The 27,379-nt window shown below is 45.0% G+C and overlaps 1 protein-coding gene across 3 annotated transcripts in view; it reads left to right on the top strand.

The window, feature by feature from the left end:
* Positions 1 to 31: 31 nt before the first annotated feature.
* PDCD11 (programmed cell death 11) overlaps positions 32 to 27,379 on the top strand; it is a 41,039-nt gene continuing 13,691 nt past the window's right edge. For 2 of the 3 annotated variants that reach the window (XM_082425038.1, XM_082425037.1), the window contains exons 1-21: positions 32 to 167; positions 1,484 to 1,602; positions 2,591 to 2,722; positions 3,773 to 3,940; positions 5,411 to 5,572; positions 7,061 to 7,184; positions 7,687 to 7,868; positions 12,048 to 12,155; positions 13,275 to 13,481; positions 14,134 to 14,258; positions 14,440 to 14,500; positions 15,142 to 15,288; positions 16,630 to 16,881; positions 17,432 to 17,566; positions 18,069 to 18,263; positions 19,222 to 19,392; positions 20,156 to 20,375; positions 21,170 to 21,319; positions 21,741 to 21,856; positions 23,324 to 23,865; positions 24,771 to 24,833. In XM_082425038.1, coding sequence (XP_082281164.1) covers positions 1,504 to 1,602; positions 2,591 to 2,722; positions 3,773 to 3,940; positions 5,411 to 5,572; positions 7,061 to 7,184; positions 7,687 to 7,868; positions 12,048 to 12,155; positions 13,275 to 13,481; positions 14,134 to 14,258; positions 14,440 to 14,500; positions 15,142 to 15,288; positions 16,630 to 16,881; positions 17,432 to 17,566; positions 18,069 to 18,263; positions 19,222 to 19,392; positions 20,156 to 20,375; positions 21,170 to 21,319; positions 21,741 to 21,856; positions 23,324 to 23,865; positions 24,771 to 24,833 — 3,359 coding nt within the window. In that variant the 5' untranslated portion in view covers positions 32 to 167; positions 1,484 to 1,503. Of the gene's footprint in view, positions 168 to 1,483; positions 1,603 to 2,590; positions 2,723 to 3,772; positions 3,941 to 5,410; positions 5,573 to 7,060; positions 7,185 to 7,686; positions 7,869 to 7,937; positions 9,082 to 12,047; positions 12,156 to 13,274; positions 13,482 to 14,133; positions 14,259 to 14,439; positions 14,501 to 15,141; positions 15,289 to 16,629; positions 16,882 to 17,431; positions 17,567 to 18,068; positions 18,264 to 19,221; positions 19,393 to 20,155; positions 20,376 to 21,169; positions 21,320 to 21,740; positions 21,857 to 23,323; positions 23,866 to 24,770; positions 24,834 to 27,379 lie in introns of those variants that run through there. The other variant, XM_082425039.1, reaches the window with a different exon arrangement.

Here is a 27,379-nt window from a genome sequence, read left to right as displayed (position 1 = left end):
CCCCCGCCCCCGCCCTGTAGGACCCCGTACAGCATACTAACGGAAGTAGGCTTTGAGCCCGCCCACGCTTCCGGAAGAGCAGCGTTGGGCTGCCGGTGTTCTAGACTCCGCGTGTGTGATTACAGTGGCGCGGCCTCCGAAGTAGAAGTGCTGGCGTCCCGGGGCTGGTGAGTGGGGGAGAAGGCGACGAGGGTGGAAACTTCGTGGCTTCCAGGTCTGTCCCAGGACTAGGTACTCTGGATCCCTGCCATGCACTCGCAGTGCCGTGTGAGTGGTTGGGCTCCGAAGCCGGCTCTGCTGGAGTGGTCCCTGTAACGTCAGAATATGTCCCCAGGAAGTAGCTCAAGGCCCTTCTTTGTCGCGGGATCGCTTTACTCTTTGAAGCTTCAGTTTCCCCTTGTTTGAAATGAGATTAAGGGTCAAATTCCTAGCAAACTGGACCGCATTGCTTGTTCTGTTTCTACCAAACACATCCATTCCTGATTCCAACTCCTAGGCTCCCTCTAGGTCTTCACCTCTTTCACAGTCTCAAGCCTTTTTAGATTCCTATTCCTAAGTGTCTCTCAGAACCAACCCCTCCTATCTTCTATTCTCACTTATACCTATTCAGTAGTTCTGGTTCTCATGATTTCTCTGTTGTACTGCAGTTGAATCCTTGTACCCGGTGTACTTTCCTTCAGTCCTATCTCCCTGTCCAATCTATAGCCTGCAGTATATATATTTTTTGGTTACTGTTCTATCTTTCACTCTTCTTAAGGCTCTGACTTGCCAAAGTGAACGTTAATCTATTCACACCTGATGAAAGATCTGACACAAAAAGCCCAACGTGTCTTTTAAAATTTAACTCCAATTATTATGCTTTATTCACCTTGTAATCTAGTTGAACAATTCTTCAAAGAAAGGCAAGAGCAAGCTTTTGAGCAGCTTGACGGACATATTGCTGGTGCTTATCGAAATAACTGGTTTTTTCTTATTTCCATGCTTTTTCTCATATTCCTTCTGTTTTTCCCTTTCCACCTGTCAAAATCTTATTCATCTTTTAACATTAAGCTCAAAAGCATCTTTTTCAGGAAGCTGTCCTCCTTTGCTGAAGCCTCATTATTTCCTACCTCGTTGATAGTTTATAATCTGATTTGTATTTTAGATCGTTTGTGTAATTGTTTTATCTTCTTAAAAGTGTGCATATTCTTTGAAGGTAGGGGGTTATGTATTCATCTGTGTATCTGTGACTTAACTGAAGCTGCTTAATTATATTTACTACATTGAAACTAACTTCTGGAGAAAAATGTGTGGACTTGTGGTTTTGAAGCAAAGACCTTTGGAAAGGTGACTTATGGATTATCTGTTGCCTGGCATCAAACCATCCATTTCTTAGTCCTGAATGCTGTCCAGCACATTGGTGCTAGAAGGCTCTATCTCTTGCCCATTGATCACAACCTTGACACTAAGGATACAGCTCACCAATTCTTTGCTTTGTTTTTAGGACACCCAAACACGGCAACCATGGAAGAAAGCTTCCCCCGAGGGGGTACAAGAAAGACCCACAAATCAGAGAAAGAGAAAGCTTTCCAGCAGTCCTTTGAACAAGACAACTTATTTGATGTAAGTGGTGTGCTTTTTTGATAAGACGCACTGAACACTTTCTCTCTAGTGTCCTTATGGAGAATGAGCCTTGTTTGAGAATGTGTGGTTTTCCAGATTGGATTCTTGTTGAAGTCTACTTTTATAAATTAAACTTGTTAGAGAGTCCATGCCACCACAAGGCTATATCTTTTGAAGCATGGCATTTAGTATTTGAGTTTGCAGTGCCGTTGTTTCTTTCTTTCTTTCCTTTCTTTGGCCACGTCGCCCGGCTTGTGGGATCTTAATTCCCTGACTAGGGATCCAACCCGTGCCCTTGGCAGTGAAAGCATGGAGTCCTAACCACTGGACCGCCAGGGAATTCCCTGTTTCTTATTCTTAGAAACTTACCATGTTGATTAAGGATGGAGAGAAAACAGTTTGATCACTGCATTTTTGAATGAGGTCCTTGCTGTATAAAGTGATCATAATTTGCAGTAGAATTTGAAATCTTCACCTAGAGTAGGTTGTGCTCCAAATGCTAGAGGGACGGTAACTAACATTTGATTGTATGGTCTCATCTATTTTATGTAATCTTTCCAACTGTACTGTGTAGTAGAGATCATCATTCCATGGTGAGGAACTGAGGCCCAGAGAGTTTATATAATTTAGCTGAAATCACACAGCTTATAATGGTGGAGATAGGAATTTAACTCGGGTCTTCGTGACTCCACCTTTTATTTTCTTGCACTGTTCCAAATTGCTTCTCCCAGCGGGGAACCCCAGTGCTCATCCCAGTCAAGGGAGGAAGAACACAGGAGAGAAGGGGCTTTGAGAACAGAGCTCAGATTTTGGTCAAAGGGAGAATTGGTGTCAGAACAGGAGATTGGCGTTGAGGCAGGAATTAAAGGAACAGTTGGGAGTGGCGTGGAGTAGAAGGGTAACAAAGCAAGGTGACAGAAGACCCGAAGTTGGAGGGAAAGGCCAGGATTACTGGTTTTTATTCTTTTGGATCTTTTGCCCCCTTTAGATTTCTACTGAAGAGGAATCCACCAAAAGGAAAAAGATCCAGAAAGAGCCAGCAAAAACAAAAAAGTTGAAAGTTGAAAAGAGAGAAAGCAGCAAGTTTGTAAGAGAGAAGTTTGAAATCCTTAGGGTGGAGGTTTGTCAAAGTTTTTTGTTTATTTTTAACATCTTTATTGGAGTATAATTGCTTTACAATGGTGTGTTAGTTTCTGCTTTATAACTGGTTTTGTTTTAAACACACTCTCTGAGTTGCTTAAGTCTGTATATGTTCTTCTTCCTTTCCTCTTTCCTTTTTTCCTTCATTCTTTTCATATAAATATGTGTGTGTAGCTTATGTCTCTAGAACTTCTTCCAGTTTTGTTCAAAATTGAGCATTATTTCCTTCAATTATAAATCGGTGCCTGTGATCATGTGTTGTTTTTTTAGTTTTTCTTTTTAGCTGCTGAGTCCCTCATCCCGCCGATGCCCTCATGCAACTTGTGTTTTAGTAGAGTCATAGGTTAGAACTGGCAATAACTTTAGCAATCACTCTAATTCTACCCTTTCATTTCGTAGATGTGGAAATTATCTCAGAGAAGTGAAGCAGTCTTATTATGTTCCTTAAATTTTAAAAGAAAAAAAAAAGTTAAATGATAGTGAAGGGAAAGATATAGATTCAGCCTACAGAATTATTTTCTTTGTCCTGTGTGCTACTTAAAAAAATTATTGTTTAACTTCGTGCCAACATTAGAAAACTAAAAAAATTTCCACAAAAATGTGATTTCTGGCCTTTTTGTAAAAATTTGAAAGTGCTGACAGTACAAGCTCGCACTCCCTCATGTGTGTAGGCACACAGAGCTGAATGGTGGTTGCGCCTTTAGACCTGGCATGCACCCTCCAGACTGCCATTGTCTCCACTGACTTGTGTCCTGCATTGTGTTGCCTGCTAGGCCTTTGAGTTTGGGCTGCTTGGAATAAAGGAAAAGGCGAGAGTGCCCTCCAGCACCCTGCTGGAAACACTGTTGTATAATGTCGCTCTTTCATGGTGCTCAATCAGATGTGTGATGCGTGTACTGACATGTACACATATGTGTCTTGTAGCTTTTATATGTCAGAGTTGGGACTAGAAGCCAGAACCACCCCCCCCCCAACCTCCCCAATCATTGTTCTCTTCTCTGTTGTATACATTTCACTTTTTCTCTCCTAGTCCCTGTGTGAGGGGATGCGGATTTTGGGTTGCGTGAAAGAGGTAAATGAACTGGAACTGGTGATTAGTCTCCCCAACGGCCTCCAGGGGTGTGTGCAAGTGACTGAAATCTGTGATGCCTACACTGAAAAGCTGAATGAGCAGGTGGCACAAGAAGAACCCCTGCAGGTAAGGGAAACCCGGATGAAATCTGTAACTGGAAATAAGTAGTACACCAACAGATGTAAAATGACAACTTTGCTAAGTGTTAAGAAGGAAGGGTACAAGGTACCAAGAGAGTTTATAATAGAGAAATTTTTTTTCTTTTCTTCTTTTTTTTTTTTTTTAAAATAAGGGGATTTTGACTTAGCCCAGGGAACCTGGAAGACTTGCCTGAGGAAGGGATGCCTGAGCTGAGGTAGGAAGGATGAGGGTATGCTAGAGAAGGAAGGAAGGGAGTTCAGGCAGAAGGAGCGCGATATGCAGCAGAAGAAGGCTAGTGTGGCTAGAGCAGAGAGAGCCGGGGAGAGTGGAGTGGGATGGGGCTGGAGGGCTGGGTGGAGGCCAGACCATGTTTAGGATTGTTTTTCTAGAATCAGTGGGAAGCCCTTGAAATGTTCTCACTGGGGTGGGTGCCATGTAGACAGCACAGAGAATGAATTGAAGAGGCATGCGTAGTTGCTTATAGACCAGTTAGGAGGCTGTTGCCATAGTCTAGGCTCTGAGATTGATGGATTTACTGAGGGCTGAGGAGGTAAAGTCAGCGCTTAGTGACGAATTCCATATGGGTGGCAAGGCCGAGAGATGTGTCAGAGGTGAGTCCTAGGTTTCTGTTGAGTACGGCTTGACAGTTGGCCATACCATCCTGAGACAGGAAACCCTGAAAGGGGACCTGGATTAGGAGAGAGGATCATGATTTGATTTTCTGTTATGTTGAGTTTGAGGTACAGTTGAGACAACCAGTAGATAGGTGATGCTGGAGCTCAGGGACGTTTGGGTTAGAAACATGAATGTGTGAGACTTCTTTGTATAGGTGGTAATTGAAGCTATGGAGGGGGAAGAAGTTGCTTAGAGGGAGCACATAGAGGGAGAAGAGACTGAAAGACCGAGGCTGGGGCAAATACTATATTTTAGTTGCTGAATAAAAGGAGAGTTGCTGTCAGAAGAAGGTGGGACCAGAGACACAGAGAAGAAAAAAGGTGAACGAAGGGTTGGAAGCACCACCAGAGTTCAGTGCTTTGTAAAGGTCATGTGAGAGAAGGACTGTAAAGTGGACTGTTGGGTTTAGCAACATGGAAGTCATTGGAGATTTTGTTGGGAGATCAAGTATGGAGTGATGGGGGTGGAACTCAGATTGCAGTGAGCTGAAGAGTGAGGAGAAGATGAGGAAGTAGAGACAGTAATTGTAGACGATTCTTTTAACGCGTCATTTTACATCTGCCCATTGCGTGGAGATGTTTGGAGACCTTAAGCTGTAATCCAAGACTGTGACATGGCCACAGGCCGCTTCCTTTGTGGGTGAGCAGTTACTCTCTTCATCTTTGGGCTTTTGGGCTCTTTGGGATCTGAGGATGAGAAACCGCTGAGCCAGGACCAGGCAATGAATTCTCAGTGCAGGGGAAGGGTACGTATCAGGTTTTTCTCATTCGTATTCTGCAGGACCTGGTCAGCTTGCCTGAGCTCTTCTCACCTGGGATGCTGGTGAGATGTGTGGTGAGCAGTCTGGACATCACAAAGAGGGGCAAAAAGAATGTCAAGCTGTCTCTGAACCCCAGAAATGTCAACAAAGTGCTGAGTGCTGAGGCCCTGAAAGCCGGCATGGTATGTCTCTCGGGCCAGGGCAGAGGAGCAGGCAACATGCCTTCTTCCTGTCCTGCCTCCTGGGGTGTGTCTAGACTACCTTTCACTTTCAGCTTAACTGTTACACATGGGGATGCGTCTTTTCCTGGGGGGAAGGTCGCCAGGGTACTTTGGGTACTTAATGGATAATTGAAGACTTGAACCTAATCACATTACCCTGGAGGGGAGAAAGGGAAAGCAAGTCCAAGATTTGCTGGTAGGGGGAAAAAAATGCTTCCAAGGAATCTTAGCAAGGGTAAGAAGGAGTTCCTTGAAGTGCCTTCTTTACCGAGACTTCTTCACAGATTAAGTCTTTTTCAGAGGCCACTGGCGTTTGTGCGGAGAGCTTGCGGGCTGCTCTCTGAGAGCGAGAGACGGGGTAGACAGGGCAGTTAGACTGTCAGCCGTACTAATGGCTGATCCACTACTGAATCTCCCAGGCCTGTGCAGGTGCGGGAGGAATGTATCCCCACTCATTGCCTCCAAGTCAAGTAGGTACAAAACACACTCATGTAAACTATACTCACTTAAGAGGAAGGAGATCAGTATGATCTTGGAACGTTTGGTTAGAAACGGTGGAGTTTGGACCAGGCCCTGAACGTTGGGTCGAGTGGGGAATAACAGTAAGCCAAGTTGTAGGAAATTGACAGGTATTGAGAGGCCGCTGTTGGACAGGTGCTGTTTTAGACACTTTCTCTGAAGAAATTTTCATAGCAACCCTGTGAGGCTGATAGGTATCCCTCTTGTACATTTGAGAAAACAGACTGAAAAAGGTTTAAGTGACTTAAGTGGCCAAACACCAAATAGCAAGTAAGTGTCAGAGCCAGATTTGAATGCCACAGTGCTTCCCGTGAAAGGTAAAGGAGGTTGGCAGGATTTTGGGGGGAGACATCTTGGAGGTGCTTAGAAAAGACATGATGACAGCTAGAAGGGTAGTTCTGGATTCTCATTAGTCATGGTGCTGAGAGCGCTGGCACTGCAAGGCCATCTGGTTTATCTCTTTGCATAACATGAAAGTCTTTCCTATCTTTTGAAAATCCTCCAGGGGAGAAACCCCTCTCTGTCATTCCATTATTCAACGCCTCACTGTCTGGAAACCATAAGATCCTTCAAACCCTGGGAGAATTAAAGTTGATGTCTTTCCCTCTTCTATCCTGTAGTAGGACTGAGGTTTTTTTTCTTTTCTTTAAAAACAAATTTTTTTTTAAGTATAATTAATGTACAATATTATACAAGTTACAGGTGTACATTATAGTGATTCACAATTTTTAAAGGTTATACTCCATTTATAGTTTTAATAAAATATTGGCTATATTCCCTGTGTCGTAGGGATTGAGGTTTAAAGTTAAAAGTGAGAGGATGTGTGGGATTATGGGATGGCGGGAACAGTCATGTTTGGTAGTGGATGTTTGTTATGTGTCCCATGACCTTTGACTTTTGAACTTCTGGGAATGCTTTGCCTTCCTCCAGCTGCTCACGGGCACTGTGTCCAGCCTGGAAGACCATGGCTATCTAGTGGACATTGGTGTTAGTGGGGCCAGAGCTTTTCTGCCACTGCAGAAAGCCCAGGAGTACATCCAACAGAAGAACAAAGGTGAGAGGAAGAAGAGGGACCAGTCCATGGTAGTGAGGTGGTATATGGGGGGATTATATTTAAATGCCACTTTGTTGAGTAAAATGCAGAATGCTGACCCTGAAGCATGTTTGGCTTTGCTAAAATCCACTGTTAATCTTAGGTGATAGAAAAGGGGAGATGTGTGAAGGGTCACGGAGTGGCAGTCTCATTAAGATCTGATGGACCAGTTTCACTTTTTCTCACTTAGAAGATTCCACTGAAATTTGGGCCCCCAGAGCCTCTGAACCAGTACTCTCCTGCCTTGTTGAGGTTTTCACATTTTTGTGTGGTAGTTGATTCCAGATCAGTTAGGGTCATTTCACGCCCTTCTTGTAGTTGGTCCCTGAGAAATTGGGAATATGGGGAGTATTGCATGGTAACTGGGCAAGTAGGCCATGGATCTTTCAGGTATCACTTGAGCCCAAGTTTTAAAAGTCCTTCTCATAATAGGTATTTTTCCTTTTGGGGGCTGGACTTGCAGGTGCTAAATTGAAGGTAGGTCAGTACCTGAACTGCCTTATTGAAAAGGTGAAAGGCAGTGGAGGAGTTGTTAGTCTGTCTGTTGGTTACTCAGAAGTTTCTGCTGCCATTGCTACTGAGGAGCAAAACTGGACCCTCAACAGCTTGCTACCAGGACTGGTAGTCAAAGCCCAGGTACAGAAGGTAAGCCGTTCATTGTTACTACTATTTTTTAAAATAAAAATAATTTTTATTAAAGTAGTACGTGCACACAATCTAAAATAGTGCTGTCCAGTAGGGTAGCCCCTGGTCCCATGTGACCATTAAGCACTGGAAATGTAGCCAGTACCCCGGGTTGAAATGATAATATTTTGCCTATATTGGGTTAAATAAACTATTAAAATAAATTTCAGCTGTTTCTTTGCAGTTTTTACAATGTGACTGCTAGGAAACTTAAAATTACATATGTGGCTTATATTTCTCTTGGATAGTGCTGATCTAAAAGATCAAATGGTATTAAAAGGCTTATGATGAAGAACTCTCATCCCATCTAACCCCCATCTTTAACTCTTAGCTTATCTTTTGAAATTTACCTCTGTGTTTCGAAGTATAATAATAAGCCTCTGCTGCATCTTATCACTTTGAGGCATTGAGTTTTAACTGCTTATCAAGGTAGATGAAGTTTTGGCTCTCTTATCCTTCCCTTCTCCCAACCTTTCAACAAAGGTATATTAAAATTTTGGCTAAATCAGTATTCAGTGTTTAAATTATATGACTACATAAATATTATTTATTTGCTGGGCTAGATAATATAATTTGTTTCTTGAACAGCTTTTTTTCCTGGAGTTGCTAATCAGCTTTGTTTTTGTCATTTGCTGAATTCTCTTCCTACCTTTCACTATTTCTTCATACATCCTGTAGTTATTTCTCTCTCACTATTTTCTGTGTTTTCAAACCCTTTAAATAATCTTTGCTACTTTTTTCCCCTACCCGGAGCCCCTTTTACTGTCATCCAGCTCCAGTCTGGACTGGTTGCTCTGTAGGGCTCCCTTCCCTGTCATCCCGGATCCTTCCCCACTCTTCTGTATTGGATAGAACCTTCTTTGATTCCATGTATTCCTCTTTTTTGGTTTACTCACTCATTTTAATGTGTCACATTCGCCAGAAGCATCCTCAGAAAAGCACATGGGAGGTTAATTTCTTTCCCTCATTTGTCTTGAAATTCCCAAGACCACTCCCAGGTTCGATGATTCACTAGGAAGACTCACCATCAGCATATAGTGGTCCTCACGGCTGTGATTTATTGCAGTGAAAGGAGGCAAAGCAAAATCAGCAAAGGGTAAAGGCCCATGGAGTGAAGTCTGAAAGAAACCAGGCACAAGCCTCCAAGAATCCTCTTCCAGTGGAGTCACAAAAGGTGTATTTAATACCTCCAGCAGCAAGTTATGACAACATGGGTGAATGTTGTCTACCAGCAAAGCTCATTGAGGGTTTTTATTTGCGGCTGGTCACATAGGCACCCGCTGCCTGGCATGTACCAAAATTCCTGACTCTCCTAAGGAATTCGAGTGTTTAGCATAAACCATATTGTTTGCACAAATAGTTTAGGTACAGTGAACCACTCAGTTCTGAGAGTGGTGGGAACCCTCTTGAAGTCTAAGTTCCCAGACACCAGGCCAGGACCAACCCCACAAGCATGCTTTTCCAAGGATCGCAGTCTCAGGCCTGCTATGTTAACTCTTTTCTGCACACCTAGTATATCTGAAAATATCTTTATTCTGCTCTAATGTGTGATTGGTAGTTAATCTGGGCTTAGAATTCTAGGTAAAAAATACCTCAGAATTTTGAAGTCCTTGTTCCCATTGTCACCTGGCCTCTACTGCTGTTGAAAAGTCTGATGTTATTTTGATTTCCTTTTCTTTGTATGTTCAAGGATCTTGTCTTTATCCCTTTCGTTTTAAAATTTCACAATGATGTGCTTTTGTATGACTCTCTTTCCATTTATTTGTGCTGACCTCCTGTAATCCAGAAATGTAGATCCTTAAGTTCTGGGAAAGTTTTCTGTATCACTGTGTTTTTTTCTTTTTTTCCAATTTTTAAGTTGAGATATAATTCACATATAGTAAGAGTCACCCTTTTAAAGTGTACAGCTTAGTGGTTTTTCAGTGTATTCACAAGGGTGTACAGCTGTCATCACTATTTAATTCCAGAACATTTTCATCACCCCAGTAAGAAACCCTGTACCCATTGGTTGTCACTCTCCATTCATTCCCTCCCTCAAGCCCCTGGCAACCACGAATCTACTTTTTATCTCTAGATTTGCCTGTTGTGGATATTTCATATAAATTGAACCATACAGTATGTAGCCTTTTATGTCTGGTTTCTTGCACTTAGCATGTTTTCAAAGTTCATCCATGTTGTAGCATTTATCAGTGATTCATTCCTTTTTATGGCTGAATAATACTCCATCATATGGAGTTGGTAGACATTTGGGTTGTTTCCACTTTTGGCTTGTTATGGGTAATGCTGCTATGAAATTTGTATATAAGTTTTTGTAGGGACATATGTTTTCATTTCTCTTGAGTGTATATCTAGGAATGGACTTGCTGGGTCGTATGGTAACTCTGTGTTTTAACTTCTGAGGAACAGCCAAAGTGGCTGCAACATTTTACATCCCCACTAGCAATATAAGGGTTCCAATTTCGCCACATACTCATAAACACTTATAATTATTCTTTTTATTATAGCCACTCTAGTGGGTGTGGGTGTGAAGTGGTATCTTGTGATTTTGATTTACATTTCTCTGATGATTAGTGATGTTGAGCATCTTTTCATGTGCTTATTGGCCATTTATAAATCTTCCTTGGAGAAATACTGAATCAGAAGTCTTTATCCATTTAAAAGTTAGATTATCTTTTTAGTGTTAACGCTGTAAGGGTTCCTTGTATCTTCTGGATACTAGCCCCTTATCAGATCTTTTAAAATTTTTAATATAATTTTCTTTTCTTTTTCTAGAACTCCTGTTAGTATGATGTTGGACTTAATGGATCAGTTCTGATTTTCTTATTTTTTCCTCTCTTCCTTGGTTTGGTACATGCATGTATTTGTTTATATCCTACCTCTGGGAAAGTCTCTCAACTTAAACTTCCCGTTCTCTATTGAGTTTTTGCTTTGACTGCCATGTTATGAGAGAGGCACTAAAAAACTGCTGGGAAGTCTGTGTGCCTGGGTGGGACTTGCTGACTGGCTGACTTCCCTGTCAGCGTCAGGAACTAGTGGCAACCTCCAGATGTCACTGTTAGAAGTCTTCTCTGGCATGTTAGATTTCTCTGGAAAGGATCTACTAACACCCGATTCAGGAGCATGTAAGCCTGGCTGCCTAAGAGCTAGATGGCAGAAAGGGGCTGGCGGTCTCCATATCTATATATGATATTCAGAATTTTTCTTAATTCACATTTTCATGGTTTGCACTGTTCCTGTGTTTTGAGTCTGGTACAGTTTCCCAGAGAATACCTCTCCCATTTTCTGTGGAGATGGGAGAAGGGTGGACCCTATAGTTGGAGGAGAGGACCTGGGGATCTGACTTAGTTTCCCTTATTTCAGTCACCTGCCTCCCTGCTCTCTTTTGAGAGGCTTGTCACCTCTACTTTCTTAGCTTTGCGGGGCTCTGTAGGGTGAATTGCTCATGGTCAGTATCTCCCTCTGGCAAGCATGTGGGTTTTTACCTTCTTAGTCTGAGCACATTGCCAAGTTAGCAACAATTTGTCCAAGTTGTCAGGCTGGCAGTTCCCCGAGGATCCTTGTGTAAAGCGCCTTCCATCCCATTGGGAAATCCCGAGGGTGGAGGACTGATGTCCTCTCAGGCCCTGGGGCAATGAGCTTACTGAATTAAGAAACAGCCAGGGCTTCCCTGGTGGCACAGTGGTTGAGAGTCTGCCTGCCAATGCAGGGGACACGGGTTCGAGCCCTGGTCTGGGAAGATCCCACATGCCGTGGAGCAACTGGGCCCGTGGGCCACAACTACTGAGCCTGCGCGTCTGGAGCCTGTGCTCCGCAACGAGAGGCCGCGACAGTGAGAGGCCCGCGCATCGCGATGAAGAGTGGCCCCCGCTCGCCGCAACTGGAGAAAGCCCTTGCACAGAAACGAAGACCCAACACAGCCAAAAATAATAAATAAATAAAAAAAAAAAAAAAAAAAAAAGAAACAGCCAGTGCCAGGAGATGTGCTGCCGTTTCATTTTATGGGAAGAACGATGATAAGGGTTGGCTGGGGGAGGAGAGGCACGCAGTTATCATTATCATGGATAGTGTGGCTTTATGAACAGTCTCATTCCTGATTCCTTCAGGGAGATGTTTTTCATAACTGATTCTGTTTATTTCTAGGTGACTACATTTGGCCTTACGCTAAAATTCCTCTCGTTCTTCACTGGCCTGGTTGACTTCATGCACCTGGACCCTAAGAAAGCGAGAACGTATTTCTCAAATCAGCCAGTAAGAAATGTTGCACTTATCTTTTCTGGATTTCAGTTGTGTCCCAACCAGCCATCCAGTGTCACAGCTGCTACAGGCAGGTCCTAGGCCTGCATGTGTACAGGTGTCAGAGGGGTGGTGAGGGGAATGAAAAGTGTCTTGGAAGGACCACAAGAAACTGCCAGTGGTTATTTCTGGGGATTGAGATTAGAGAAGGAGCCTGTGGAGAAGAAGGCAACTTGTAGTTTTTATTTCACACTCTTTGATTTTTTTTTCTTGGTAGTAAATCTTTTGCTTTTATAATTTAAAGTGTTCTAGTAGAGTGTTTAACATAGAACAAGATATATGTTTAAATAGACAAATGTAGTTTACAAAGTGCTATAATATAGATTCAATTTTGGGGAAAAAAAAGTCTTAAAAAGTACATCTGGTCAAAATGCTGGCTGATTTTTATGCAATCAGGTGTTAGTGATTAAATCTGGGTGATTTTTCTACCCTTGTCTAAATATTCAAATTTTCTGCAATGAACATGGATATTTGGGAAGAAAATCCCAATATATGGTAATCATTATTTTTTATTAAAAATCCTAAAATGATTTATTTTTTGTTTTTAACAGTAACACATACTAATGGAAGCTATAGAGACTTTGTTGGTTTTTTCTGTTGTTGTTTGTTTTATTTTTTTAAGTAAAAGTAGGTTTTCCCACCACCTAGTAATAATATTGTTAATTTTTTGGTGAACCTCTTTCTAGTAATATTTTTCTCCTTGTAGCCATATTTGTCAGCAGAGTTGAGACATTTTATATGCTATGGCCTTGTGATCAGAGCAGGCTGTTTCTGGTGTGTTTCAGATGAGCTTCTGATATAGTGATGCCAGTACATGGCTCCTTTTGCATATGTATTTTTAGTCTCATGGTGTTGAGGGGACCCTGGTATATGTTTTCCTGGCCTTGTGTAAGCGTTGATTCAGTCGGACATAGTTCCTCTGGAACGTTCTGTTTGATTGCACAAGCTGATTTTAGTACTTAACATCTGTAGCTTGGTCAACACATGGAGAGTCTTGACGCCTGAAAGTCTGCTCCAGGGTGCCTTGTCTCTGGTGTGCCTTGCCTTGCTCATTATGCCCTTTCCCTTGTCTAGGTACGGGCCTGTGTCCTCTGCGTCCATCCTCGGACCAGAGCTGTGCGGCTGAGCCTGCGCGCTGTCTTCCTGCAGCCCGGGCGTCCACTCACCCGGCTCTCTTGCCAGCAGCTGGGCGCTGTACTGGATGATGTTCCTGTCCAGGGCTTTTTTGGCAGTGCCGGGGCCACCTTCAGGCTCACGGATGGGGCTCTGGCCTATGCCCGGGTAAGGAGGCTCTTTGTTTCATCACGATCTTATCACCAGAAGGACTTTGGGGACACAAGTTCTTTTCTGCTTCCTTCATCCCTGGGTATTAGTTTCCTATTTTTGAATTTCCCCAAACGTGGCAGACAGTTCATAAGGACTAGAACAAGGTCTGTTTGTTATATTAGAGTGCCTTAAAATTGACTTGCCTTAATTGATACCTGGTTGATGGTAGGTACAAGAATGAGTTAGGATCTACACCAGGGCTTGGGAAAGTTATTTTAAAGGGCCAGATAGTAAATATTTTAGGCTTATGGATCATACAGACTCTGTCCTAACTACTCAGTTTTGTTGTTATAGCCTGAAAGCAGCAAGGACAGTATGTAAATGAAAGGGCACGGCTGTGGTCCAGTCAAACTTTTACTTAGAAATATAGGCACTTAATCGTGAGCTGTAATTTATCGACCCATGATCTAGACTCTTCTCTCACTTTATAGAGATTCTGTGATAGTACAAAGCAGTTCTTTAGTTAGAGCAATTATTTTAACAGGTAATCAGTGCTGTTTTTATGGTAGGTGACAAATGTACTGAGTCATCTCCATGTCTGATTTAATGTCTGATTGCCTCAGATCTGTTGCTTCTGGCTGGTCCTTAATCACTTGGTACTTTGTAGCTCAGCCATCTCTCCAATTCTAAGAAAGTCTTCAAACCTGAGACCTTCAAGCCAGGGAACACTCACAAGTGTAGAATCATCGACTACAGCCAAATGGATGAACTGGCTTTGCTCTCTCTGCGGACGTAAGTCTGTCACTAACTTGTGCGGGGTGTAGAGGTGTTCTCCTGTGCAGCGCACGCCCACAGTGTCTCCTGGCCTTGCTTGGTGAGGGTTTCCTTTCTTGCCTACGTGATTTTGGTAGCCCTGAATTTTAGGCAGCCTCTGTCCTAATTTATTTAATCTTGTATTTGTCTTTTGTTCTAGGTCTGTTATTGAAGCTCAGTTCCTTAGTTATCATGACATCAAACCTGGGGCCTTGGTAAAGGTAAGACCTCAAGCATATAATTAGATACTCCAACACCTTCAGATAGTCTTTAGTTCACAGGTTAACTGTCAGCTCATTAGTCCCCATGTGAACACGTTTAAAGTCATATTCCTTCTCTTTGCCTGCTAACTGGGATTTCTTTTTCTTCCCTTGGGTAGCTAGTAATTAATTTCAAGGTAAGGTCTTGCTAGTACCACCCCGCTACACAGAGGCAGTAGGTCATCAGTCCTGGGATTTGATGGTGTTGATTAGACCAGGTCAAAAGTTAGTTCTTTGATAATTGAGCCAGCTGGGATATTAGTAAGAAGCCAGTTGCTGCTCCTGTCCAACCACTTAGCCCCAATTGAGCAGCTCCCCTTTATATGTAGAGTTCATTCCTTAGGAGACATAGTCCTCTCCGTTGGATAATGAATTTGTAAAGCAGATAGAAAGAAGATCCTCACACAAAAAGATGTGAAGATTCTCATAAATAAACCCTACTGCATCCAGATCACTGTGGGGTATGTGCTTTGTCCCTATGAGATCTGGAATAACAGGCACAGTTACCTCAGGAAGCTGAGCTTTGAAAGAGAGGTGTGAGATGCTTTGTTGTAAGAAGTATAGGAAAGATATTCTTGAGGCATCATGGCATCTTTTCCTAGGGCAAAGTGATGACCATAAAACCATACGGGATGCTGGTGAAGGTGGGCAAGCAAATCAGGGGCCTGGTACCTCCCATGCACCTGGCCGACATCCTTATGAAGAATCCGGAGAAGAAGTACCACGTTGGGGATGAGGTCAAGTGCCGGGTGAGCCTCCTGAAGGGTCGCTGGTGGGGGTTTTGGCCATATGGGAAGAGAATGATGCTTCTCAGCTGAAGTTTCTGCCTTTTTCCACAAAGTGACCACATAATATCTGCAGTCCTGCGCTTGGCATTGGGAAGAGAAAACTGGGTCCCTGCCCTTGATAATTGTATGGTGTAATTGGTAGTTAAAATATCCATACATGAAGAGAGCAGGCCAGGTGGTTTGGTGCAGGCTGTATGCTGTGGTCATATCTCAGAACGGGGAGGTGAGGGTAGGCTGGGGCAGCAAGAATCATTGATAATCAATGATGATCAATATGATCAATAGCAACTACCATGTAACATGTATTCTGTGCCAATTGCTGTGCTAGGCACATCATAACACGCCTTACTTCATTTCATCCTTAAAATGGCCCTATGAAGGAAGTACTGTTATCCTCATTTTGCAGATGGGGAAATGAAAGCTTAGGAAAGAGAGTATCTTGCCCAAAGTCACACAGGTAATAAATGGCAGAACCAGTTTTCGAATTGAGCTCGATTTGACAATAATGTCTTCTAGATTTCTGGCAGAGGTGGGGCTTGAACTGGAAAGGATGGGTAGGATTTGGAAGGTTGAGGAGGAGCAGGGGTTGTGTCAGGCACAGAAATAGCCCAACCAAAGCTGCCAAAACTTGAGTGTTTTATAAGAAAGGCTTGGATCCTGAGAGACGCTTCACAGAGTTGTGAAGATTAAACATGATAATACACAGTGCTTAGGGCCTGGTGTGTGCAGACACTTAGAATGTTGGATTTTCTTATTTTCATTTTATTTCATTATGGACTCAACAAAGTTATTGATTACCCATTGGTACACAGTTTTACAGTGGTGGGGTCAGGAAGTTAGAAATAGAGGAATTTCTCTGCCCTCGAGGAGGTGACTTTTTGAGGAATGAGAGGTGGTTGACGCACTCAGTCTTAGTTTATAGCTAGTCCACAACACTGTTGAGGGGGTAAACTGGTTCAGTCATTCATTCTGTTAGACGAGATGCGGTGGTCCAGGAGGGAGAGGGAGCGGAGGCAGAGTAGGAGTAACCGACACAGGACTCCCTGGAGGTGCACTGGGTTGGTGAGTGTTGCTCTAGGCCCAGGAGGGGACTTTTGGGAGGTAGTACATTTGAAATAGAGATGAATGCTCCCGAGGTCGTCATCCAGCAGGAAGCAGGGACGGTCTGCAGCTATTATTCTCAGAGGGAAAGAGACAGCAGGTTTTTAGGGACTGACCCTGGCTCTCAGGGGGTTGCAGAGACCAGCTCAGTGGCTCTCTTGGTAATGGATGACTTGGTCATGGCCAGTATCCTTTCCCTAGGTTTTGCTTTGTGACCCTGAAGCCAGGAAGCTGATGATGACCCTGAAGAAAACCCTGGTTGAGTCCAAACTTCCTGCCATTACCTGCTATGCCGATGCTAAGCCTGGTCTGCAGACACACGGCTTTATCCTCAGGGTCAAGGACTACGGCTGCATTGTGAAGTTCTACAATGACGTGCAGGGACTGGTGCCCAGGCACGAGCTCAGTGCCGAGTATATCCCTGACCCAGAGAGTGTCTTTTACACTGGCCAGGTAACCCTTCCCCTGGATAGGCTTCTGCCGTTGGTGACCCCATGAACACAGATTGGAAGGAGTAGGAAGGCTACTTTTTAAGGGTTACAGAAGAGAGCATGTGGGGTAGTGGGCCTGAGCCAGCTAAGTGGAGGAGATGGAACAGAACAGAGAGAAACCCTCAAGGGGGCTCAATGGATGCTAGCAAACTAACGAACCTTAGGCCCTCAACCTAGAAGAAATTAATCTTCACCTGTAGTACACTAGTGTCCCTCACATCAGAAATTGTTCTGAGGCCACTATCACCACAAGGGGGCACTGCCCTAAATCTGATGAGTCTGGGTCTGTCTAGGAAAAAATGATTTTTTAAAACTTGGGATTATACTCCAAAATTCATTCATGTCTTTTGTCACCCGAAAGGCTGACTTGTGGGGATTCTGTGTAGCTCTCAGTACGTTTCTCTTCACTGCCTTCTGATCTGATCCAGGGTCTTGGTGAATCACCCAAGGCCTCTGTGGTGCTGGTGGGGGGCACCTCTCTCCAGGGCCAAGCAGGTGTGGTTTCTCACCAGGTGGTGAAGGTTGCAGTGCTGAACTGTGAGCCATCCAAAGAGAGGATGCTCTTGTCCTTCAAGCTGTCAAGTGATCCGAAGAAAGAATGTGCGGGACACAGTCAGAAGAAAAAAAAAGCCATTAACGCTGGGCAGGTACCTGGACTTCTCCAGACAAATTATTTTAGTGACAGTGGTAGAGAGCAGGGCGCCACTGACACCTGGGGTGCTGGAAACCGTGCAGGGGGAAGATCAAGGCAGCTAGATAAGGTTCTGGGGCTGTGTGTCAGAGCAGATGGACTGTCTAGGAAGGAAAGTGCTGTTACGGTGTGGCTTGTCAGCAGTGTGCTGCTGCCCTCTTTCCTCTCTGGTCCCTGGGACCAGCCTGCAAAACTGTCTTTCCTTTGGGACCCAGTGGAGGGACCTGGGAGAGGAGTGATGTGAGCACCAGATGGGTCCTGCTGTGTGTGCGGGTGTGTGTGCCTGTTGGGTCTTTGGGAGCGTGGGGTGGGGAGTGGGAGAAAGCTGCTTCTCTGATCTTGACCTCCCAGTCATCCCTGGTGCTGGATATTCGATGCCTCTGATCTCTGCCTGACCCACACGAGTTGCTCTCTGCTCAAGACAAGCGCTCTTTTTTGTTTTCCTTTTCCCTGGGTAGTTGGTGGATGTGAAGGTTCTGGAGAAGACCAAAGATGGGCTGCAGGTGGCTGTCCTGCCTCACAACGTCCCCGGCTTCCTTCCCACGCCTCACCTGTCAGACCACGTCCCCCACGGCCCACTGTTGCATTGCTGGCTCCAGGCGGGTGACACCCTGCACAGAGTCCTGTGTCTGAGCGAGGGTGAGGAGCGTATTGTATCCTTTACTGGTTTCAGGGAGCCGCGGAGCTGGAGGTGTGGGAGCTGTGGGCCCTCGGCGGGACGGGGCGCTGGGGAACTCCAGGCCAACCTCTGCTCTTAGTTGGAAACTCCATGGGAAAGAAGTCGGCCCTCTGACTGCAGAGATACCTCCACAGACCAAACCAGTGGGCAAGCCTACACTTTGCCTCTGTTCCCCTGATGGGCGTTAGAGCGGGATCGAGGTGCTGCTGGCAGATGCTGGTGGTCAGGGCAGAGGGGGAGCCCAGGGTGTTGGGGAGAGGGCCACGTGGCACTCCAGGCCCAGCAGGACACTCCCAGTGGCACATCCAGCCTTCTTGGGGGCACTCAGTGCTCACCCCTGAGTTGGAACAGTTAATAAGTACCTGCTGTCCTCTTTTCTCTCCTCCGCCTCTCCCTGCTGGGATATAGGTCTCAGAATATAGCTTTCGGTCTTCGTGTGGGCGCTTAGAAGGAAGACACTGCCTCCTTTCTTGCAGAATGTAAAATCGATTCTCCTTAGAGTGGAGATAGGCAGAGGAGGGGAAATAGGGTTGGTTAGTGTGAAGATAGGCAGGAGGATGGTGTCACGGCCGATCCAGCCGCCAAACCACAGGGATGAGCCTTCCCCTTAGGTCCCCTCCGGTAATCTGGAGGTGTGTTAATAAGGGCAGGAACAAAACAGTGATTCCCAAACTTCAGCGTGAATCAGAATCCCCTGGAGGGCTTGGTCCAACACAGCCTGCTCCCTGCGCCCCCCAGGTGTCTGATTCAGGAGGTCTGGGCTGGTGCTTAAGAATTGGCCTCTCTAACTAGTTCCCGGTGATGCTAATGCTGCTGGTCTGCACACTTAGAGAATCACTGTGGTAGGGAGGGTGTAGAGTGGAGAACGGAGATGGGAGAGATGGACAGTTCATCTGCCCTTTCTGGAACATTTCTTGACGAAGTGCCACTAGCTCCTTTGCAGGAAGCCAGCTTTGGTGTCCGCAGTAGAGGGCGGCAAGGATCCCAAGAGCTTCTCAGAAATCCATCCTGGAATGCTGCTCACTGGTTTTGTGAAGAACATCAAGGACTATGGTGTGTTCGTCCAGTTCCCGTCAGGCCTTAGTGGACTGGCTCCCAAAGCTGTAAGTTAACCTCCCTGCACAAGGGCCTTTGAGGGGAGACAACAGGGACATGGAACCTGAGGGTTGGTGGGAAAGAATCTATTCTCTTGAAAGATTTTCAGGGGCATGACAGAGGCACCTGGCTGAGGGGCAGTGGAGCTGAGACTCAGTCTGCAGTCCTCTTGCCCAGCCTGTGTCCTGGCTCAGGGCTGTGTCCTGGAGGAAGGGGCACCTTTTCTACTTCATGCTACAGCATTGGGTAGGTCATTGGATAGCAGACTTTTCAGACTGGAAAAGATCCTAGCGATCCCGTCGTTGAACCCCCTCTCAGGCCTGCTGCGTAAACTGACACCCAGAGCGGGGAGGAGTCTTACCAAAGCCCGGGTAAGACGGTGGTGAGCAAAGGGCTCATCGCTCATTCCTGCCACAGACAATTCATAAGTGTTTCTTCCTTTCCGTAGGTGTGTTCCCCTGATGTTTTGCCTGGGCAGAACATTTTGCATCCCCTGCCAGAACAATTTTAAAAATGGGAGGTGGGGGAGGGCCCCAGAAACATGCACAGTGAGGGGCAGAGAGTTGCTCTGGGGCCTTCTCGGCTGGGTTGGCAGCCAGGGCGCCTCCTGTGTTTTTACGACAGGGGAGGTGAGCTGTGCTCAGAGGGCTGGGGGGACCTTCCTGGGGTCCACCTCCTGCCTCACACACTTCTTTCTGGGTGTTTCAAGTGGGTTGTCTTAATAGAGACTTCCTTTCCTTTCTTCATTTTGCACCCGCTCTTCCCTTTTAGATCATGAGTGACAAGTTTGTGACCTCCACAAGTGACCACTTTGTCGAGGGGCAGACGGTGGTTGCTAAGGTGACCAACGTGGACGAGGAGAAGCAGCGGATGCTGCTGTCGCTGCGGCTGTCGGACTGCACCCCGGGGGACCTGGCCACCACCAGCCTCCTCCTCCTGAGCCAGTGCCTGGAGGAGCGGCAGGGCGTCCGTAGCCTCATGAGCAACCGAGGTGGGGGCAGGAGGGCGGAGGATGAGGGCCAGGGTGGGGCGTGTGCGTCTGTTCCAATGAGTTGTGGGTCTTCCCCGATGTTAAAAAAAAATGGGTAAACTTTTGTTAATGGGAGTAGGATCTCCATAAAGTGCACAAATCTTTTAGAGTACAGCTCAGTAAACATTTATAAAGTGAACATCCCTGTTTAACTGTCATCCAGATTCAGATAAAAGATCATTACTTGGTATCCCAGAAGTTCCCCTTGGGCTCCCTCCCAGTCCAGAATCAAAATTTCCCTGAGTTCTGTGGCCTCAGGTTTGCATTTGTTGTGAATCCACTCACTTCTTCACTTTTTGTTCCTTTATTCATCAGATGTGTAGTGGATGATAAAATGGAACAGAGACCTGCTGGAAGACTTTGTGGGGGGGTTATTAGTCTGACCCTACTAAGCTTTGAACCATTGTGTAGATTTGTTGGAACCCTGATGGGATTTGGGAATAAGAACCTTGAGAGGGTAGATTCCAAACAGAAAGAATGAAAATTCCGAAATCAAAGGAAAGCATGTGTTTCTGGCATTCGTTGGCTATTCCATGAATTATGGCCATGTGGGATTAGCAAGGGGCATAGGTCTCTGCCTGTACTGGGAATTTTCATGGATATCAGACATTTTTACCAAGAGTGATTTTGCCTTCATAGTGGTTCCAGCGCTCCATGTTGGAAATATCCTCCATGTGTCAGCATATTTCCAAAGGAAAAGAATGGTGAGTGTCATTTCATCTTGTTAATCCCTATTTCCTTTGGGTCTCTGGCAGACTCTGTGTTGATCCAGACGCTGGCTGAGATGACCCCAGGGATGGTCCTTGACCTAGAGGTGCAGGAGGTGTTGGGAGACGGCTCTGTACTGTTCAGTGAGGGCCCAGTGCCCGGCCTGGTCCTAAGAGCCAGCAAGTATCATCGGGCAGGTGAGTGCATCTCTCTCGCCCATCATGGTTTGTAGGGGAAACCCCTTGCCCGTTGCTTCCTCTTTTGGGTACAGAATTTCCAAATACATAGATGAGCTGATCCAGCAGAAATTTTTGGCATGCTTATCTTGTGTAAATGCAAATCAAGACAGCAGCATACTAAAGAAGGTTTGGGTATGAATCCCTTTATTGTTGTATTTGGGTAAATCTAGATTTTTATATACCAGGTTGCATAAATTGACACAACCTGAATGTGAATTATGGGAGCTAGACCCTTGGCTTCCCTAGCGCATATAAACCTAGGACATAGGTCCACTTCTTCTTTTTGTGCCTATGGGCTGCAGGGCTGTTGGAGAGATGCTGTCTCCCTTCGCCCCTGCTCCAGGAGGGTGATCACATTGTGTTTGGTTCTGCACTGCAGGGCAGGAGGTGGAATCTGGGCAGAAAAAGAAGGTTGTAATCTTAAATGTTGATATGTTGAAGTTGGAAGTACATGTTTCCCTCTGCCACGATTTGGTGAATAGAAAAGCTAAAAAGGTAAGCTTGCTGCTTGAGGACTTCCATTCCCATGGTTTCAAAGGTGTTACACACCCCTTCAACCCCACATGGTTCGCAGATACCTGTAGACAGGGTGGCCGTGTGCCTGGATTTGTCTGGGTCATTCCCAGGTGTACCTCTCATCCTGGTGTGCTTTTTTTTTTTTTTTTTTTTTTTTTTGGCCGAGCCATGCGGCTTGCAGGGTCTTAGTTCCCCAACCAAGGATTGAACCCGGGCCCTGGCAGTGACAGCACCGAGTCCTAACCACTGGGCCGCCAGGGAATTCCCCAGGTGTGCTTGTTAGTTGCAGTGACTTTCACTCTGGTTCAGGCTGTAAATCACGTGGTCACCCTGATTGGGGCCAAGCAGGTGCTTGGATGAGTGAAGCGGACCAGGTGTGTTAGGGGGTGGTGACAGTAGGACTCGACAGTAGGACTCTGACAGACTGCGGAGTGCACGCACTGCCACAGAGGAGCAGAGACTACTCGGTTCCATCTCACTGTTGCCACATGAGAACATCTGGGTCTAGTGTTGGGAAGTCTTTAAATTTTAAGAGAAGGCAGAATTTGGATTTTTTATTTGAAATAAATGTAGGAAATGTTGGAAACTCTTCTTCTTTTTAAGCATCATGTGAACCAAACAAAACATGTCTGTGGGTAGTTCTGACCTCCAGGCTGCTCGTCTAACACCCTCTTCTGTCCACTTTTGTGTGGGCAAAGAATGGGCTCAAGGGAAATCTTAAAATGAGTGGTATTTTTCTCCGGATGACACGTATATTTCGTCATTGTCTAAAGTACTTATTAATCCCCTAATCGCATAGGGTATGTTACAGAGAATTATATAGATGTAATCCTTAACCTCCAGTTGCTTATAATTTTAAGACTTTGAGAGACAAAGAGAAATAGAAAACAGTATGAACCCCTCACTAAGCTTTCTTGCAGGTCCCTGTCCCATTTTGTCATCCGAGTGAAGCTAGTGCACGTAAGGGCATGAGCACAGGTTGGATGTTGGGGAAAGACAGGCTACATGCCTTGCACACAATAAGCTCTCAGTAATGACTGTCTTTGTTGAGTGAGTGAATAAATTGGGTGGAGAGCTGCAGGACTAAGAGAGGAGGAACCACAGTGTCTTAAAGCTGGAGAACCATTAGAGGTCACTTGGCTGTGCATCAGAGTCACCTTTAAAGTTCTGCTTTCACTAGTTCCAGGATAGGATCTCGGAATCTGAATTCAAAACAGGGGCTAACTCCAGGTGATCCTGATGTGGCGCCTTGAGTGTGGTCACATCGCCTCAGTGTACAGGAGGGGAAAGCTGGGTCCAGGGAGTGGAGGCTAGTTTGTTACAGCTCAGATTAGCCTTGAGCCCCCTGGACTCAGAGGACTTCCCCAGACCTCCCCTGCCCAGTGGGTGAGGAACAAGTCCTTGTGCTCTGTAAGAAGCAGGGATGGTGGGTTTTCTGTTTTCCAGCTGAAGAAAGGCAGTGAGCACCAGGCGATTGTGCAGCACTTGGAGGAGTCCTTTGCCCTGGCCTCCTTGGTAGAGACTGGCCAGCTAGCAGCTTTCTCCCTGACCTCTCACCTCAATGACACCTTCCGCTTTGATTCAGAGAAGTTGCAGGTGGGACAGGGTGTCTCCCTAACCCTCCAGACCACAGAACCAGGAGTGACGGGTCTTCTTTTGGCCGTTGAGGGGCCAGCTGCTAAGAGGACCATGAGGCAGACCCGGAAGGACTCTGAGACGGTCGACGAGGATGAGGAAGTAGATCCAGCTCTGGTTTTAGGGACTGTAAGGAAGCACACCCTGTCCATTGGGGATGTGGTCACAGGGACCGTCAAGTCCATTAAGCCCACCCATGTGGTTGTGACCCTGGAAGATGGCATCATTGGCTGCATCCATGCCTCCCACATTCTAGATGATGTTCCAGTGGGCACATCTCCTACTGCCAAGCTGAAAGTTGGGAAGAAGGTCACTGCCCGAGTGATTGGCGGGAGAGACATGAAGACATTCAAGTATGGAGGCTTTGCGGGAGGGACTGGCTTTGAGGGGAGATGGTGGTAATCGTGAGAGAAGGCATGGGAACTGAGGCAGTTTCCAAAAAGTTGTGCATACGTTAGATTTTCTTTTAGTTAACCAAAATATTCAGCAAGTAATCCTTTTGTGTGTCTTTATTTTTTAATGGTGTATAATGTAGTGGTTAAGAGCGTTGATTTAGAGTCAGATCTGGGGCGAATTCCAGATTTGCCACTTAAAATTATGCGACCAGGAGTTAAGTAGTTACTCAGCCTTCTGAGTTTTATTTTCCTAATTTGTAAAGTGAGAGTAATGGTAGTGACCACCTTGCAGGGCCATTGCAAAGATTGGAAGAGAGAACACCTAGCACGGAGTGTGCCTGGTGGGTTGTCTGACACATAGTTATTGCTCCGTATATGTCAGCAGTTACTATAATCCATCCTCCACAGCATACCTTAATTATACCCGTTTACTTTCAATCTAGTTACAGTATGTTATTGCAGCAGAAGTCCTTGCTATAAGAAAACCAAAAAGAGAATTCAAAGTCTAGCCAATGATTTGCATATTAATTTCAGTAACTGTGGGATCTTCAGTAAGTCATTTGTTCTCTCTAGACCTCAATTTCCTTATTTTTAGAATGAAAGAGTTGGAGTATATCGTCCATAAGGAAAATTCTTTTCAGGGTTTAATATGACAACCGTAAAAGATCAGATGAGCCAGTTCCTTAACATTTACTCAAACGATGAGAATGGAAGCCCTCAGGCCTGGTATTACCAGTGGGCGGTGTGGCAGCGGAGTGGGCGGTTTTTTAAGCTCGGTTTGGTGGGCAGTTAGAAATTCTGGTCTCCCGATTATGGTGTTACAGAGAATAAGAGAACTGATTTGACATTATTTGTTTATACAGGTTTCTCCCAATAAGTCATCCCAGATTTATTCGAACCATCCCGGAGCTGAGTGTTCGGCCAAGGTGAGGGCAACTCCGGTGGTCTCATGGAAAGAGCGCTGGGCTGGAGTCAGGAGCCTGAATTCTGGTCTTGATTCAGCCAGGGTTGTGACTTATTTTGCCTCTCTCTGTCCAGGTTGTCTTTTTTTCTCCAGGAGGGATATTTGTCTGGTTCTCATACAGCTGGTTAGAGTTATTATATGAGAATTAATGTGAAAGCTGTATTCAGCATTTAAGTATCCATTTAAAGGCTGATTGCAGTTCTGTTTGTTGGTATGTAGCAAAAAGAAACATTTTTGCTCTCAACCTAATTTTCTAGAACTCAGGAATTCCCTAAATAAACACCACGTAGCCAAGGATGCCTGTTCTTTGATAATAGACTACTGCTTGGTGACTGAAATTTTAGGTCATGTTCTGGTGGATTCTGCAGAGGGATGTTCCACGAGGGATTCTAGGCAGACTGGTAGAGCTAGTAGTTCCAGGAAGTGGTGGATCCAGTTTGTCTGGGGTCTTTCTTGCAGAGCATCTTAAGCAGGGGATCCATGTTGATCTATGGGCCTATCTGCTTCTGCTTCCCCCATTAAAAAAAACCCAGCCTCTAGGAACTGATAGGCCATCAGCGAATGAAGTTAGATACACGTGACTGTGCCAGTGCCTCTGCAGGGTCAGGCCCAGATCCATCCAGGTTGTAAGTCTTACGTGCCTAGGATGTCATGGAAAGACCTCTTAAGCAGCTTTCCGAAGATGAGGTTTGGTCAGCATCCTGAAGGGATCAGAATAGAAGTGGAATAGTTCTGAGAAGGCTTGTGTCTGAGGTAGGGAAATATTCCTGGAACCTTGAAGTACCGGACGCTAACAACGCTTACTTTGAAGGATGTGAGAGTAAGCCCTTTAGTTCCAGAATGATGAGATTTGGCGGATGCACACGTTCCTATTTGCTTAATCGGTGGTTTCCTTTGTTTTGTAGATTTGATTGTGTCCCTTTGTCGTGAAAACAGAGACCTCCTCGTATTTGTTGTTTTAGTCTGTGGTGTCTTCACCTGTGAGGCTGGATGTCTTGTTTAATTAAGGGTTAAGGTCAAGTAGTTTATCCAGGCTAAGGGTAGGTATGTTAAATTAATGAATACTGCAAGGGGCGAGTCAGTGAGCATTGTGGGAAGACTTACTAACATCCTGAATGGTTCTTGACCCTCAGAGTCTGGAGCCTCTCATGAGCTATCACTGCTGTGCTGGTCCACCCTCCTGTCTATGGAGACTGGTGTGAGCCATAGCGGTGGTGCTTGGTAGGGGCGGTGTGGGCCAAGCCAGGAAATGAGTTCATTCCACAGAGGAGATGGAGGATGGAGAGTTATAACGACAGATAGACAGATGGACAGATAAAAAACTCTAGCACATCTTCCACCTCCTCCGCGTACCTATGTTGTATTGTTAATTATTTTATTTTAATCAAGGCCCCTGAGAAACTTAGTATAAACATAATGCTATTGTTGCTATATTTCTCAAATGCTTTATGCTTTAAAATACATATTTCGAAGTCAGGAGGAAAAACATTTATTTAATTGACGGTGTTGACTTACTTACGAAATGCCATCATATTTTCATTCCCACTTGTATATGGCGCTCTTGTGCACAAAGAGAATGTCGTGTGTCTTCGAGTTGAGTTCAGGGTTGGTGAGGGACACTCAAACTAGATAAAACGGTACCTGCTCATTTACCCGTTTGTGGGGTCGGGGGGAGTTAAGAGAGCAGAGCAGTTCAGAAGTCATTACATGTATCTCTGGAATTCCTGCTAGTCACTGAGTTTTCTCTTGCCATTAATGTAGTTATGCCCACCTTTTTTTTTTTTTTTTTTTTTTAAGAGAGGTAGTTTAAAATCATTTTGGAAAAAGAAAAAAGATAACACATACTTATTATGTGTGTTTGTGTTTTATTTTTAATTTTTTTTTTAACTTAAACGGACATCTATTTTCTCACAATTCTGGAGGCTTTCAGTCTGAGATGAAGGTATCAGCAGGGTTTGTTCTTCTGAGGCCTGTCTCCATAGCTTGCAGGTGGCTATCTTCTCCAGTATCTTCATATGGTCTTCTCTTTGTATTTATCTATGTCCTAATCTCCTCTTTTTTCAAATTTTTTTATTGTGGTAAAAACATAACATAAATAACATAAATTTGCCCTCTTAACACTTTTTAGGTATACATTATGGTATTGTTAACTATATGCATATTGTTATATAACAGATCTCTAAACTTTTTCATTTTGCATGACTGAAACTCTGTAGCCATTCATTTCCCCCTGACCCCCCCAGCCTCTCGCAACCATCATTCTACTTTCTGTTTCTTTGAGTTTGATTACTTGAGATACCTCATATAAGTGGAGTCCTGCACAGTCCTTCTGTGACTGGCTTATTTCACTCAGCACAACATCCTCAAGGTTCATCCGTGTGGTAACATACAGCAAGATTTCCTTCTCTTTTAAGCTGAGTAATAGTCCATTGTGTGTATATATGTTGTCTTTATCCATTCATCCATCAGTGGACATTTAGGTTGTTTCCACACCTTGGCTATTATGAA

This window comes from Balaenoptera physalus, assembly GCF_965194825.1.
Source record: "Balaenoptera physalus genome assembly, chromosome: 14".
NCBI lineage: Eukaryota > Metazoa > Chordata > Mammalia > Artiodactyla > Balaenopteridae > Balaenoptera > Balaenoptera physalus.
The sequence above is the reverse complement of the archived record's forward strand: the minus strand, read 5'-3'. Positions and strand labels throughout refer to the sequence as shown.